The sequence below is a fragment of the Capra hircus genome, chromosome 4 (assembly GCF_001704415.2).
Source record: "Capra hircus breed San Clemente chromosome 4, ASM170441v1, whole genome shotgun sequence".
Taxonomy (NCBI): Eukaryota; Metazoa; Chordata; class Mammalia; order Artiodactyla; family Bovidae; genus Capra; species Capra hircus.
Genome location: NC_030811.1, coordinates 2,434,299 through 2,448,045, shown reverse-complemented (window position 1 = coordinate 2,448,045; position 13,747 = coordinate 2,434,299). Strand labels below are relative to the sequence as shown.

Below are 13,747 nucleotides of genomic sequence, written 5' to 3'. Positions count from 1 at the left end.
CCATGGAACTGTAGCTCGCCAGGCTCCTCTGTCCATGAGATTCTCCAAGCAAGAATACTGGAGTGGGTTCTATTCCCTTTTTCAGGGGATCTTCCCGACCCAGGGATCGAACCCGGGTCTCCTGCACTGCAGGCACATCCTTCACCGAGTGAGCTGTGAGGGAGGCTTTGGTCTTTTAATTCCAAGCTTGTAAGGGTTGTTTGTTAACAGTGAATTCTGGGTAGATTAAACCCTATTACATTCTCTTGTAAAGGTTCTGTGAGTGATGATATCTATGATTTTTTTGAAAGAAAATTATTATGATTTTAAGCATGCTTAACTTCTAATAAAGTTTCCTCTCTGAATGCTTTTTTTTGAAAATTACTGGAGTTTATAAAGATTCTTTTGATAGACTTGGAGTGGTTTGAGGCTGGCGTATTAAAGGCATCCCTTGTATACCATTAATATTCCAATACTGCAGTTGGCAGCATTTTGATTCTGAGGAGAGTACATGAGTTCAAGGTCAGAGAGATTGACTTGGCTGTTCATTATAAGCAATTATTCTGTGACAAATGAGTTTGAGATCAGACTGAAAATTCTGTACGAAAAATCAATAGTTCTAATCAGGCCCTTTCAGGTCATTTACACCCCACCTTTTGTTGGTTCGTCAGAGAAGAGCCAGATAAAACCTGTGTGACAGCAGGGCCTCCCTGCTGTTGCAGTTTCCATTTCAAACATACTTTGATATCGTAAATGAATAGTTTAATTGATTTAAAGTTGTAAATGAGTGGAAATTTACATTATTTCATTGTTAATATTCTGATAAGATTTTCCAAATTAGCTTTAGCTGTGTAAATTTTTTTTCCCTCCCCTGGGGAAGGAGTTCCACTTAAAGTGTACAGGCAGATTTGAATGGTTTGTTTCAGACCCTGAATTAAAGGGTTTTTAGAAAGTGCCTTTTCTTAAGTTTGTTGAAACAGACTGGAACTGTAGCTCGCCTCGTACTCCAGAGTGAAGCACTTGTGTTTCTGGTTTCAGTTTCCTGATGAAGATGAAGAAACGAGGTTGTACCGTCTGAAGATAGAGGAGCAGAAGCGCCTGCGAGAAGAGATCCTGAAGCAGAAGGAGCTGCGGCGGCAGCAGCAGGCGGGCGCCCGGAAGAAGGAGCTGCTCGAGAGGCTGGCGCAGCAGCAGCCGCAGCCGCCGCCGCAGCTCTGTGCCCCGCCCACCCCCGCCGCTCCCGGCGAGCAGACGCCTGCCCCGCCACCTGCCAACGGCAACCCGCTGCTCCCCTTCCCGGGGCCTCCTCCGGTCAGACCCAACGTGAAAAACAGACTCCTTGTCAAAAACCAGGATGCGGCCGTTGCAAACGTTCCACCCAAAACGTCGGGCTTTGTGCCGTCTGGTGCTCACACACAGTATCCAGGACAACAGATGAAGCCACTGAAACACTTGAGACAGGCCAGAGCCATACCTCAGAGCCCAGCTCAGCACAGAGTCCTGCAGGTGAAGCCCGCCGGTGGGGAGGGGCCGCCGCCCCCCTCGCAGACCGCTCGGGCCGCATCCCTCCAAGGCCGGCCCCCGGAGGCCAAGCCCGGCGCCAAGAGGACTGTCATGCACCGGGCCAACAGCGGCGGTGGAGACGGGCCGCACGTCGGCTCCAAGGTCAGGGTGATTAAGTTGTCAGGCGGGGTAAGTTGACGAGGTCACCAGGGCCTCTTGGACTCTGTGTTTCTCTGAGTGTGTCCCAGCTCCCAGAGAGTCTGTGAAGGTGGGGTCAGGTCACCCTCTGCAGTCCCGTGGGTAGCCCCTGTCCCCCAAAGTGCTGTGGGAGGGTCCTTGACATGCTGCTGCCCGCTGGGACCCCTGCTTCAGGTCTCTTTGAGTCTTAGTGGAAAACCAGTGTGACAATTCCTAAAGTCCTGATTTAGGAGTTTTGTAGAATTTTTAACTTCTTTTTGTAGATAATTTATAATAGAATCCTCAAATTTGTTTTAAAAAATTTCCTTTACCACAAAAAAGATAATCTGTTGCGTGTAGCTTTAGATTCAGTGAGTGCCTATGGGTGGGGAGGGAACAGTGTGTGTTGCTTTTAAGCACCTTTGTCCCAGACACCATTTCCTGTCTTCCAGTTCAGGCTGGTTGCTCCACTCCCCCATCCCTGTTTGAGGAGAAAGGGGGTCTTCCTGCGGTATCCTTCAGAAGTGGGATGCACGTCACTCCTTTCCTCACCTTAGCTCGGAGCCTGCCTTAGAGCGTCTGTGGCAAAGCAGCCTGCCTTTGAAGTCTGGGTAAGCCCAGCGCTGAAACCGAGCAGGCTGGCTGCAGATAGGCCCTGCTGCAGGAGACCCTCCTGTCAGCCCGTGTAGAGCGCTGCTGCCCGGCCACTCAGTCATGTCCGACTCTGCGACCCCATGGCCTGTATAGCTGGCCAGTCTCTTTTGTCCATGAAATTTCCCAGGCAAGAGTACTGGAGTGGGTTGTCATTTCCTTCTCCAGGGGATCTTCCTGACCCAGGGATCGAACCTGCGTCTTCTTCATTGCAGGCGGGTTCTTTACCACTGAGCCACCTAGTGCTTTCTTAACCCTGCCGTGCAGTCTCTACTTACTATAGAAGGTACGCCCAACCTCTTGCTTTAATTTTCATCAATTAACCACAAAATATTTACAGTAGGGAAAGTGCGTGTATGCTAAGTTGCTTCAGTCGTGTCCGACTCTGTGACCCCATGGACTGTAGCCCGCCAGGCTCCGCTGTCCATGATACTCTCCAAACAAGAATACTGGAGTGGATTGCCATGCCCTCCTCTAGGGGATCTTTCCAACCCAGGCATCAAACCCCTGTCTCTTATGTCTCCTGCATTGGCAGGCGAGCTCTTTACCTCTAGTGCCGCCTGGGAATCCTGTAGGAAAAGTCAGTTCAGTTCAGTCGCTCAGTCATGTCCGACTCTTTGCAAAAAGGGCCTCAAATTCTCAGTCCCTCCGGGGAAGGCAGCACCATTAGAAACTGGAAGGAGTGTGGAGTCATTTGCTGTGCTGAATTAAGGGCAGCTCGTTCTTAGCCCTTTCGTTAGATGCGTTTCTGTTGCTTTTGTTGCTCAGTTGTACGCTGAAGATGTGAAGTGTTTCAAATGCCGTAAGAAAGTTCTTGATAGACCAAATCTGTTTTTTTTCTCCTCCATTCATTGTGATTCAGAATGTTGATAAGTAACTGGCCTGTGTTGTATCAGATTGTTCTATCTCTAGGTGAAAACCCAAGTGCTCATCAGTTCCCAGCGCCTCTGTGGCTCCTGCTTCTGGCCTTGTTTTAATCATGGTCTTTGTCAGTGTCCCATGCTTTTACTGGAGCTGTAAACGCAGAGGACGGGCCCTGGGGCCTGGCTGGGAGTAGGCCTTTTGCCTGTGCAGTCAGGTGGCGCCCTGCAGGCCCGTGCACTCTGGGCTCTGGGGGACTAGGAGGGGCAGGGCGTGGCTCTGCTATTACCGGCATTCAACCGATGAACACCTTGTCTTCAGGAGAATTTATCTGCTTCAATTTTTGCTCTTTTGCTCTGATGGAAAACAGAGATCATATTCTAAAATCATGTTATATGATTTTACAATACACAGGAAAATAACAAGAATTTTACATGAAAGTACTTATCTGCCAAACGTTGCAGTGGTTTTTCAGCTCTTCTTAATCCTTAGGTTTTAAGTTAACTGCCCAACATGTGTAAATCTGTGAACTAAGACTGTTTTTATTCCAGTAATGCCTCCATATTGGCAAGGCCGCCTTTTCAGAGGATAGTGGTCGCTTGCTTGTATCTCTCTGGAGTGGAACTGTGTTTCCCTCATGTCCTGGGTTTTTGTTGTTGTTGTGTGTGTATGTGTATATTTTGGTGGGTAGGAACTGTTTATAAGAGAACATACCCATTGCGCAAAAAGGAGACCGTTTAAGTGCTAAAGTAAGTGTGCTCTCATTTCCCCTCTTCCTCCTTCCCCTGCTGGTCTCTGTCCCCTTGCAGGGGCTGAGGTGTTGACGCCCAGGACTGTGCTGAACTGGCCGCCCCCGTGAGGGTCTGACGGGGGCTTCCTCTCTGGGAGGATTGACTTGTGTGCTGCATCTGTGGAGAATGTTATTTATGCATTTCAGGTTTATAATTACTTGTTTAATAAAAACATCTCATTGTCAGTCAGCCCATGTTCTTGTATTTTGCTATGATTCCAGGCCTTCTTCACCTTCTCAGTACTAAAATATATGTTTTGTTCATAAGATTTCCTAGAGAAATTTACTCTTCAGAGAGTTTCATTTCCTTCACTTTTTTAACCTAAACTGGCATCTAATGTATTAGTTAAATTATTCTTTGCATTCATTGGTCTCCGTACAGGACACTGAACTATCATGGTACATAAAGCTGTTTAGAAATTATGCCAGTGATTATGTGATCAGAGTCAAAATATGCATCTACAGAATTGTTAGGAAAACAGAATTTTCTTGGCAGTCTTATTCTGATATACAAATTGAAAGTATATCACAATTTACATTAGGGTTCTCTAGGTGAGCTTTTACCTGTGAGGCAATGGTGAATCAACAAGAACTTCTCTTTTTGTCATTTTCTGTATTTCATCATCTCTAATTAAGTAATTTGTCTTTGGATTTTATTAAATTGAGTTTTTTGAAAGGTGAAAGAGCCTGAGTCTTAAGACTAGCTTTTTCAGTCTGTCCTTTAATTAATCATATTGTCTTTAAAGTGATTTTAATTCATACTGATCATCCAAGGAGACTCTCTGGTCTTTCTGTATTGTTCCTCTTTGTTAGAGTTAATGTATTATGGACATGGGAAGCGTTTTCAGGAAGGATGTAACAAAGAGTCTTTCTTGATGTTGGCTCTCGCAGTCAGGTGGGCAGGGTCATGGTCTGGGTTGAAAGCTCGCAGAGCCGTCCTTCACTTTCTTCGAGGGCGGTCTCGGCATTATGTGTGCTGTTGGCCATCCTGAGGTTGTGTGTGTGGAGCGTGGAGATTGAGGCCCTTGTCACCAGGGCAGAGTGCACACGTGTGTACTCGAGGGCGGGGCAAGGTGAAAATGACAGGGCTGTGGATGAGAGACCCGTGGCTGGGTGCTGGTCTCTTCTTTATTTCTTTGGGACCTTTCTAACACAGAGAAGGTACTTTATAAATGCCCATTTTCTTTTCAGAATGCTCCTAAGGCCCCGTCTAGAAACACATTCCATGATTTTATGCCGTATAATAAGTGGTAGCTACTGCTTATCAAGCAGAGTTGCTGCTTAGCATGTATTCGCAGCAGCCTTACAGGTTAGCTCTGTCATTTCCCTTTTACAGTTAAGTAAGTTGCATGTCGAGGAGGTCATGTTAGCTGCCCAGGGCCACTCAGCTACTGACTGACTGGCAGAGTGAGGCCTCTGGGTCTTGTGCGCTTCCTGTCATCTGTAATAGTTGCTTTGCTGCACCTTCTCCCCAGGTGTTGCTGAGTCCGAAGGGAGCATAGTCTACTGTCTCCAGTGAGGATATGGCAATCAGGGCTGGTTCAGAACATCTCTAGGGGCTTTCGAGAGTAAGGGAGTGGCCATGTTTCATGTCGCTTGCCAGCCCTGGTTGGTGGCGCCCAGTCCTGAGAATTTTGGGAGGTGTTTGAAGGTACAACAGAGTACCTTGAGTGGTGAGTGGTGAGTGGTGTCAGGGCTGGAGGGTGAGTATGGAGTGGCCTGGTACATGTGGGTAACCACCTGGCCACTAGCCTGGTATAGTGAATTGAAGTGGGTGACGGTATACCCCGGTGGAGGGTGGCTGTGACTTGCTTTGTGCTATAAATGTGTCTTAGAACATTTCTGTATAAATCAGTGGGTTAAATTTTTATTTAAAACTTTGGGTTGAAATCATGAAGGGAACTTGAAATTTAAAGAGACCTTGTGTTATGAGGCACATGGAATCTCTCTAAATTTTCATTTTCCCCCACTTATATTTTATTGTCTGGATTTGTTAGGTGAGACTTAAAAAGGAACACATTCACACTGCTTTTAAAGAGTATTACATATCGTCAACTATTGCTTCTAGAATTTAGTGTGCCTCCCCGAATATTGTAATCGACTTAAAGGATTTCATTTGATGAAATGGTTCTATTTTTATTACTTAAAACATAGGAATATTCTACATTTGCTTACTTCTCAGAAAGCTACTTTTAAGTATTTAATTCTCATAAACCAAAAGAGAGCAATCGTGTTAAATCATGGCTGCAGATGTCCCCTTGTGGACCAGTGGTGAGGACTCCACCCTTGCTGCTGAGCTCCCAGCTTCAGGCCCTGGTCGGGGAACTAAGACCCTGTAAGCCCCGTGGCACGCCGCTCCTCCCGCCATAACTGCTCACGACCAGCACGTAGTCCCGTACAGCTCCTCGGCTACTGACCGAGCGCACGGGAAATGCAGACTGGTCAGTGCAACTTTATGTAGTCACCCCAGCCATGACTTGTGATGAAACACCGGAAAAAAGAAAGACGAAGCGTGTGCCGGGCGAGATTCAGGAGTTTAATTGAGCCTGCAGCTCTGTCTTTCAGTTCAGGGGAAACGGAACCTGTGAGGCGTGTGTATCCGGTCACCCGGCCTGCGTGAGCACCAGTGTGACCCAGGGTCTCAGTGTAACCGGTACTGAGGTACTCACCTGTGTTACTCATGACTGCTCAGTATTACTACCTTTCCTTTAGTTAAGGGCAGGAAGAATGTGTTCTTCCACTGTTCTTTACTGGAGGGGGAAATGGCGACCCGCTCCATCTTCTTGCCTGGGAAATCCCAAGGACAGAGGAGCCTGGCGGGCTACAGTCCACGGGATTGCAAAGAGTCGGACATGGCTGTTCTTTAAGAAAGTGAAAGCAAATTTGGAATTCTGCTGCTTTATTCTGATTGAGGTAATGAAACATTTAAGAGTTGGCCAGCAGATTAAGTGAGGAGCCCTTTGTTGTGCCGACCACTCAGGAGGAGGAGAGGCGCACCGAGCGCCTGAGCAGGAGAGCCCGCTGTCCGGGCGGGAGGCTCGGAGTGCTCCACACAGGCGCCCCCAGCTTTTGTGGGGCTCTTGCTTCAGGGGCTTGCCCTGAGTTTGTAGATTTCTTCTTCCTCGAAAGTTATTGTCAGGTTTTCTTTAGAGGTGGTAGAAGAGGTAAAATGTGTACAATCCTGACCCTCTTTTGTGGAATAGAGGCATTTTTGGATAAAATACAATCTCAATTTGAGGCGCTGCAAAAATAGTACAAGATTTACCAGATTTACTAGAGAGAGCAGTGTCGGTCTACGATTTGGGGACTCTGGTCTGAGGCGGAGTCGCTGGCAGAGGTAGAAGCAGCCCCGCTCGCTGCCTCCCGCCCGCTCCCTGCCCCATGGTCCCTGTGGTCCTGTGGTCCCAAGGTCCGGCTGCTGCTCCCCCTTTGCCGTCTCTCTCTCTGCCCGGCCCACACGCACGTTCCTGGGCTCCCGGTACAGCCTCTGCCCTCTCTCAGAGCTGTGTCCCAGTCAGTGCTCCTGACTGAGGCTGGGTTTCCTCCTTGGCTCATTTTTTGTCTCTGAATTTAATTTAGGACAGTTTCAAATGTGTTATTTAAGAAGCATCTGTTGATGGCACTGGTAAGCAAGGTTGCTCTGTGTGTGCACATGTGCTCAGTGGAGTCCCAGCTCTCTGTGACCCATGGATTGTAGCAGGCTCCTCTGTCCATGGGATTCTCAGGCAAGAATGCCAGAATAGGTTGCCATTTCCTCCTCCAGGGGATCTTCCCACCCAGGGATCAAACGCAGTCTGCTTGACAGGTGGAGCCGCCAAGGAAGCCCTCTCTAGTAAGCAAAGGTAACGCCAGAAATAGTACGAATCCCTGTTAGTTCTTCTGGCTGCCTTTTCATGCTGAAATTTATGGTCTGCTCCCACACTCCTCTACTCCCGTTTACAAGGTGGGATCGTGTCGCGCATCGCATCTGGCTGCTGTTTGGCGAGTCGGCGGTGATGACGCGTTCTCAGGGAGCCCCAGGCCAAGGCAGGGCAAGTCTGACCTTGCAGCTGTCGCTGCATCACGCAGCCAGCTGCCCGACCAGGAGAAGGGCTCAGCTGACCAGCTCACTGGTTTCTGGCAGAAGCCGATTTGATGCCATGGTTTCACGCAGTACCTGGGAGCTGAGAACATTCTAGAGGACAAGGGTAAAGCAGGTCTGGTGGAAGTGAGTCAGAAACGAGGCAGTCAAGGGCAGGACTGCAGCGGGCTTGCGACAGGGAAGCCCTTCTGGCAGGCCCCGCGCTGACACAGGGAGGAGAGCCAGGAGACTCCCTGCCTGGGCAGCTGGGGCGGGGGCGCGGCCCGACTCCCGGCTTGCTGACCGCAGCTCCCCCTCCCTGCCGTCCGTTCCGCTCCGGTAGGCGGAGTGGTGTCTTCTGTCTCCTGACCACTTCCCTGTTAGAGGCGCTGGTGAGTACAGATGGTGGGAAGGCGGAAACACAGGCCCGAGGAAGAATGGGTCATGTGGCGTGAACAGTCACTTGTTCGGTAAAATGTGTATGCTAGACTTTTCTTGGAGGACAAGCCGCTGTATGGTAATACTTATTTTTAAGAATTTTGGAATACTTTAGTGGGAAGAACTGATAACTTCTAGAGACATGACCTTTTAATCATTCTTAAACACGTGACCTCTTCATTTGGGCAAAGTGGACTATAGTTCATTAGAGGACAGAAGTCAGTCTTACTGAATCAGAAAGTCTGCGCATTGATTTATAGGTGTTTTTATGCATATGGTGTTTCCAGGTGAGATGAGTGGTTAAATCAGAAATAGTTCGTCTGTAATTAGGAATCAGGATTTGCTCACCCAGCTTCTTCAGCAGAAAAGGAATCTGCTTCCTCCAGTGACCTGGGTGCCTTCCCTGTCCTCACGAGGAGCAGCTGGCAAGAGTGGGAGCCAGGCCCTCTGCACAGGGAAGTCACCCTGCGCTCTGAAGGAGCTCCTTCTCCGCTGCCCGTCCTGGGAAACTGGAGACGCCTTGTTGGCCCAGCACCTTGCTTTGTTTCTCCAAAGGCCAGTCAATTTTGCTTTTAAGCGATCTCCCCAAACCTGCCTAGTCTCAGAAAGGAGAATGTTGAGAGCGAGAGCACTTGCATCTCTGTGCTGTGGTAGAGCCCTGCGGAGAGATCGTGTGCCTGCCTCTGGGCCCTTTTCCTTTCTCCAGGAGAGCCCTTGGGCGGTGCCTCTAATCTCCATGGATTTTGTTTCAGTTCAAGGGATGTAGACTGTTAGTGGAATTAGGAAGCGTTTTAGGTTTAAGTTGCTAGTTACACGTTTTGCATGCTTGCCATGTGTAAGTATAATTTATTGCCGAGACTAGGTGAACACTGCACATTTGGATTGTTCTCACCTTGCATCGTACTGTGGTAGTTTAATTAGGGGACTGACCCCGGAGCCTGGAGAACAACGTCATTTCCATTCTCTCCTCCTTTAAACAGTAGTCTCAAAGACAAAATAGAGCCTTAAATGCACTGGTGTTGAGAAACTTTGCGTAGCATGCAGATCATTTATTGCCCAGATTCCGAGTGAGCTCTCTAAAGATCGCAGGCTAGACCCAGCATTGTTGCAGTTAATAGGAACCTGTTCTGTGAGGTCTGTGGGCTGCAGATCAGCAGCGCTGCGATGACAGTGAAGTAGGCCTTATCGGCAGGAGAATGCATAAGAGGCTGCCCTGGGACCCCAACCACTGTCCTTCTGTGTGTCCCGACAATGTTATCTGTCCTCTCAGCGCGGAGTATCACATGTCTGTCATGAGCACAGAAATTAATTTAATGTCACCTGAAGACATGCAATTAATCTTTTAGAGGTTTTCATAATACCTTTACAGAAAGAGTTGCCAGTTTGGCGGATTTGGATTTTGGGGTTTAGAAGAAGATAAGGAAAATTAATTTTTCATCAGGGTTAATACAAGCTAGCAGGGCCACAAAGGCTGAGAAAAACGGTTGGGGAATTTGTCAAGTGTTGTCACTCTAGAATAATGCTGCTTAGCGTCTGATAGGTGTAATCAAGAGTTGAGATTTCTATAGAGAGGGATTAATCAATTTGCTCACCAGTGAATGCAAGTCAGTGATATCACTTCTTCATGGGGATTTAAGAATGAAAATAAGATTTGATCTGTCAAACTGCAGGACGCCCTGACAGTATCAGTCGGCATTTTTATCTATACATTTAAGCCATTTGTTATAAGTAAATTTGTCCTGCTAATGTTGGTGGCTGCAAGCCTCATTTTTGGATAACGATGAAGCTGATAAAAAGTATTCCTTACGCTTAATGCAGGAAGTGCCTCTTATATTTAAGAAAAACTACTCTCAAAAGGCACTTTTTACAGTAGTCATTAAAAGATAAATCATTTGTGGGAAAAAGCCAACAAAATATTTCCAGTTTGGTCTAAGACGGGCCAAACTTCTTTTCTCCTAATCTGTTCTGGAGGAAGTAAAAGAAGTTTAAGATCATGTCTAAACACACTAGTGTGTAAGGAATTTAAAAGGGAACCGTGCTGCCCTAGAGAAATTCATTTGCAAGATGGATTTCCTTTCTTTGAGTGGATGGAATCTGCCATGCACAGATGACTAGTAATTTCCTTACATTAAGACAGCATTGTTTCTAAAAGTCCTCGTTTGAATTGACAGTATTTTTAAATTTACATAACTGAGTACTAACAATTGTGGGGTGTCTTTTCAGTGCTGTTAACTATGATGTGTGGGTTGTAGAAGACTTGTAAGTAAATGGGTGGGTTCCGTTTGGGTTGGTTCTGAACAGTCACTGTTTTTCTTCTGTGTCTCTGTGTGAGAGTAGGTGTGAAAATATGTTTCTGGCCGCAGCCTAGAAATTCGTAGGTTGACTGTTTGCTAGTGTTAACTGGAGTAACTCTGGGATTTAGAATTTCCCCTGAGAACTGGCTTTTCATAGTGCTGTTTTGAAAGAAAATAATTGTTCTCTCAATCGAAAGAAAAGCAGCACTGTCTTTCTTACAAAATAAAACCTCGATCCTTATGTATAAGGCTTGAGTCCTCAGCAGTGATTTTCAGAAAAAAGTCAAAGCAGCGTGTTACAGTAACCCTTCATTTACTTAAAATGATGTGACTGAGTGATGGTCAGCCCCTTTGTTTCCAGCCCTGCTAAAAAGCGTTATGTTGGATGTTAAGAGTAAGCTCCTGCCTACGAGGTCGTGTGAAGTCCATGCTTTGGATCCATCAGGATAGGAAGTCCTGGTAGCACTCAGTGTGGGACCAGTGAGAACAGTAATGTTTATTTTGAAGGAGATGGAGGGAAACAGACCCAAGTGTACTTCTTGTCAACTGGGAGACATTCAAAAAACAGCTCTGTCCATCCTCCCTGGGTAGGGCATGGTGAATGATACCAAGACTCTGGTGATTAAGAACCTAGAGTGCCTTGGACGTTGCTGTTTTGAAGTTTCTTCCATCATATGTAGCTATGAAGTGAAGTGAAGTGAATTCGCTCAGTCGTGTCCGACTCTTTGCGACCCCATGGACTGTAGCCTCCCAGGCTCCTCCGTACGTGGGATTTTCCAGGCAAGAGTGCTGGAATCCTTCTCCAGGGGATCTTCCCAACCCAGGGATTGAACCCTGGTCTCCCGCATTGCAGGCAGACACTTTACGCTCTGAGCCACCAGGGAAGTGACTCCATAGGCAGCTATTGGGGGTATAAAACACTGTCCTGTTGTGAACTAGTGACTCTAGAGCTTGCTCAGGCCTTCCCCCTACTCGTGTGAGCAGATGACAGCCGTTTTTCCTAAAAGTTGGGCTTTTGTCATAATCCCTGCCTGAAACATCCCTGTGTGTTGCTCCTCTGCTCGTATCTGCCTGCTCTGTGCCGATTGTCTTCGATCTCTCTTTGGTCCTGAGGCTTCTTGGTGACCGGTGTCCCTGTGGGGCTCCCCTTCTCGTGAGCACTGCAGGACCGTGAGTGCGGACTAACCCTGAAGACAGAGTGCAGTCCCATGGCCCAGGCAGCCTGAGGGCTGGAGGCGCCGCCGTGGCTCCCCACGAGGGCGGGGTCGGGGCGCTCACTGCGCCGGGGAGAGGCAGGCACGGTGGGGGGGCCTGCGTGGAGGAAGCAGCGCCCGGCTCCTGTGTCATCGCAGGCAGCCTCAGAGAGCCCTAGACAGAGAGGCGCTTGTGACACTTGCTGCCTGTGCTTCTGAGCTGTAGATGGAGAACAAGCCTGCTTTAAACTCTTTCTTGAAAGGACAGTAAAAGTGTAGAACTTGGGCTTTCAGGGTTTTTATGTGACTGAATATTGTCAGGCGTGAATTATCAGTCTCTGACTCAAAATGGCAGTAAAGAGAATTTTTATTACTTGCCAGCGTTTGTTGACTCAGTGTTTATGTTCTCAATTCCTAGTTTAAAAGTCATCGGATCTCTACAGTATTGTATATTTATCCCCCAGATACATATACAGTGTATACCTCAGAACAGGCACACCCTGCTTTTGGTACAAGCTCTTCGTTTTAAATAAAAGTTACTGTCTAGATCGTCTGCGTTTTCAGTTTTGGGCTGCTAAAGAAGAATTTTATGACAGCGCTCCTCATTGTCCGTCGTCTGTAGGGACATCATTCCTCTTAGGGCACTTGTATTAGCTCACTGCTGATTTCTGCAGCCTGACAGAGTGTTTTGGGATGCCCACATCCCTGCACTGACTGACAGTGGCTCTACCCTAGTATCCTGATAGTGCAGGCTTTCTTCACAGCACTTTCAGAACGACTTAGTTTTTAGATGCCTGGTCTACTGTTTATTGTTTTATTCAGTAAATAGCTCAGTGCCATCTGCATGCACCAGAAATTTTGGCTTGGTGAACAAAAACAGACTCACCAAAGTGCAAATCACTGGTTGCTCTAGACACTTAAAAATGGCATATGCTTTAGTTGTCCACAGACTTCGTTCAGCCTCCTCTCGGGAGTTTCCAGGGAGCCCATGAATGGAGGACTTTCCCATAGAGGCAGCCACACACAGCCAGCTCATCGACCCACATTTGTGAGAAAGGTAGACGTTAGAGGAGAATCGGTCAGTAGACTGGGGAGCTGAGCTGTGGGGAGGTTTAGTGGCCCAGTGCCTCCTGCGTGTGTGACGCAGCCTCTGGTGGGACCTGGGGCTAGTGTGATGTGTCCACCCCGTGTAAAAAAAAAAAAAAGATGTTTTAAAGAACAGCAAAACTTAACCCTTGCAGAGTGAATTTATGAACCATATACTAACATAATTTCAATGGGATTTTAGGGAGATTAATAAGTAATGGATTACTGGCTCTTAACGATTAGGAGTATGTGTGTATATCCTAAAAATTTTCAGCTTTTTAGTATAGAAAGATTTCAAGCATATAAAGAACTGGAGAGAGTTCACACAGCTTTTTCTGACTTCTCAGTAACTTTATGTGGATTGTGGTCCCACAGAACGGCCTGGCCTGCCTTTCTGTGGGGCTTCCGTCTTCCTTTGCGCGTGCTTCTCCATCAGGCTGGAGTGGATCCACTCACCGTAGGATCACATTTTAGGCAGTTCCTGCTGACACAATGTAGGGATGCCCTCCGCTTCAGCTGTCCTCAGCCCAGGCTGGACGTCACTGGAAGAGCCTTAAGATACGCTCGCGTCTGGGCTCCAGCTCAGGACAGTCTGACTGCGTGGCTCTGGACTAAAGCCCAGGAGTAGTAACATCTGAAAGGTGCCCAGGTGACTGACACGCAGGTCGAGGCCCTTGGCTAGTCTCAGGCCAAGTGTGACGTGAGCTCTCGGCTT

General features: G+C 47.7%; 1 protein-coding gene across 6 annotated transcripts in view; it reads left to right on the top strand.

The window, feature by feature from the left end:
• RBM33 (RNA binding motif protein 33) overlaps positions 1-13,747 on the top strand; it is a 109,095-nt gene that overhangs the window by 82,409 nt on the left and 12,939 nt on the right. For all 6 annotated transcript variants that reach the window (XM_018046652.1, XM_018046653.1, XM_018046647.1 and 3 more), the window contains one exon: positions 1,018-1,671. In XM_018046652.1, coding sequence (XP_017902141.1) covers positions 1,018-1,671 — 654 coding nt within the window. The remainder of the gene's footprint in view (positions 1-1,017; positions 1,672-13,747) is intronic.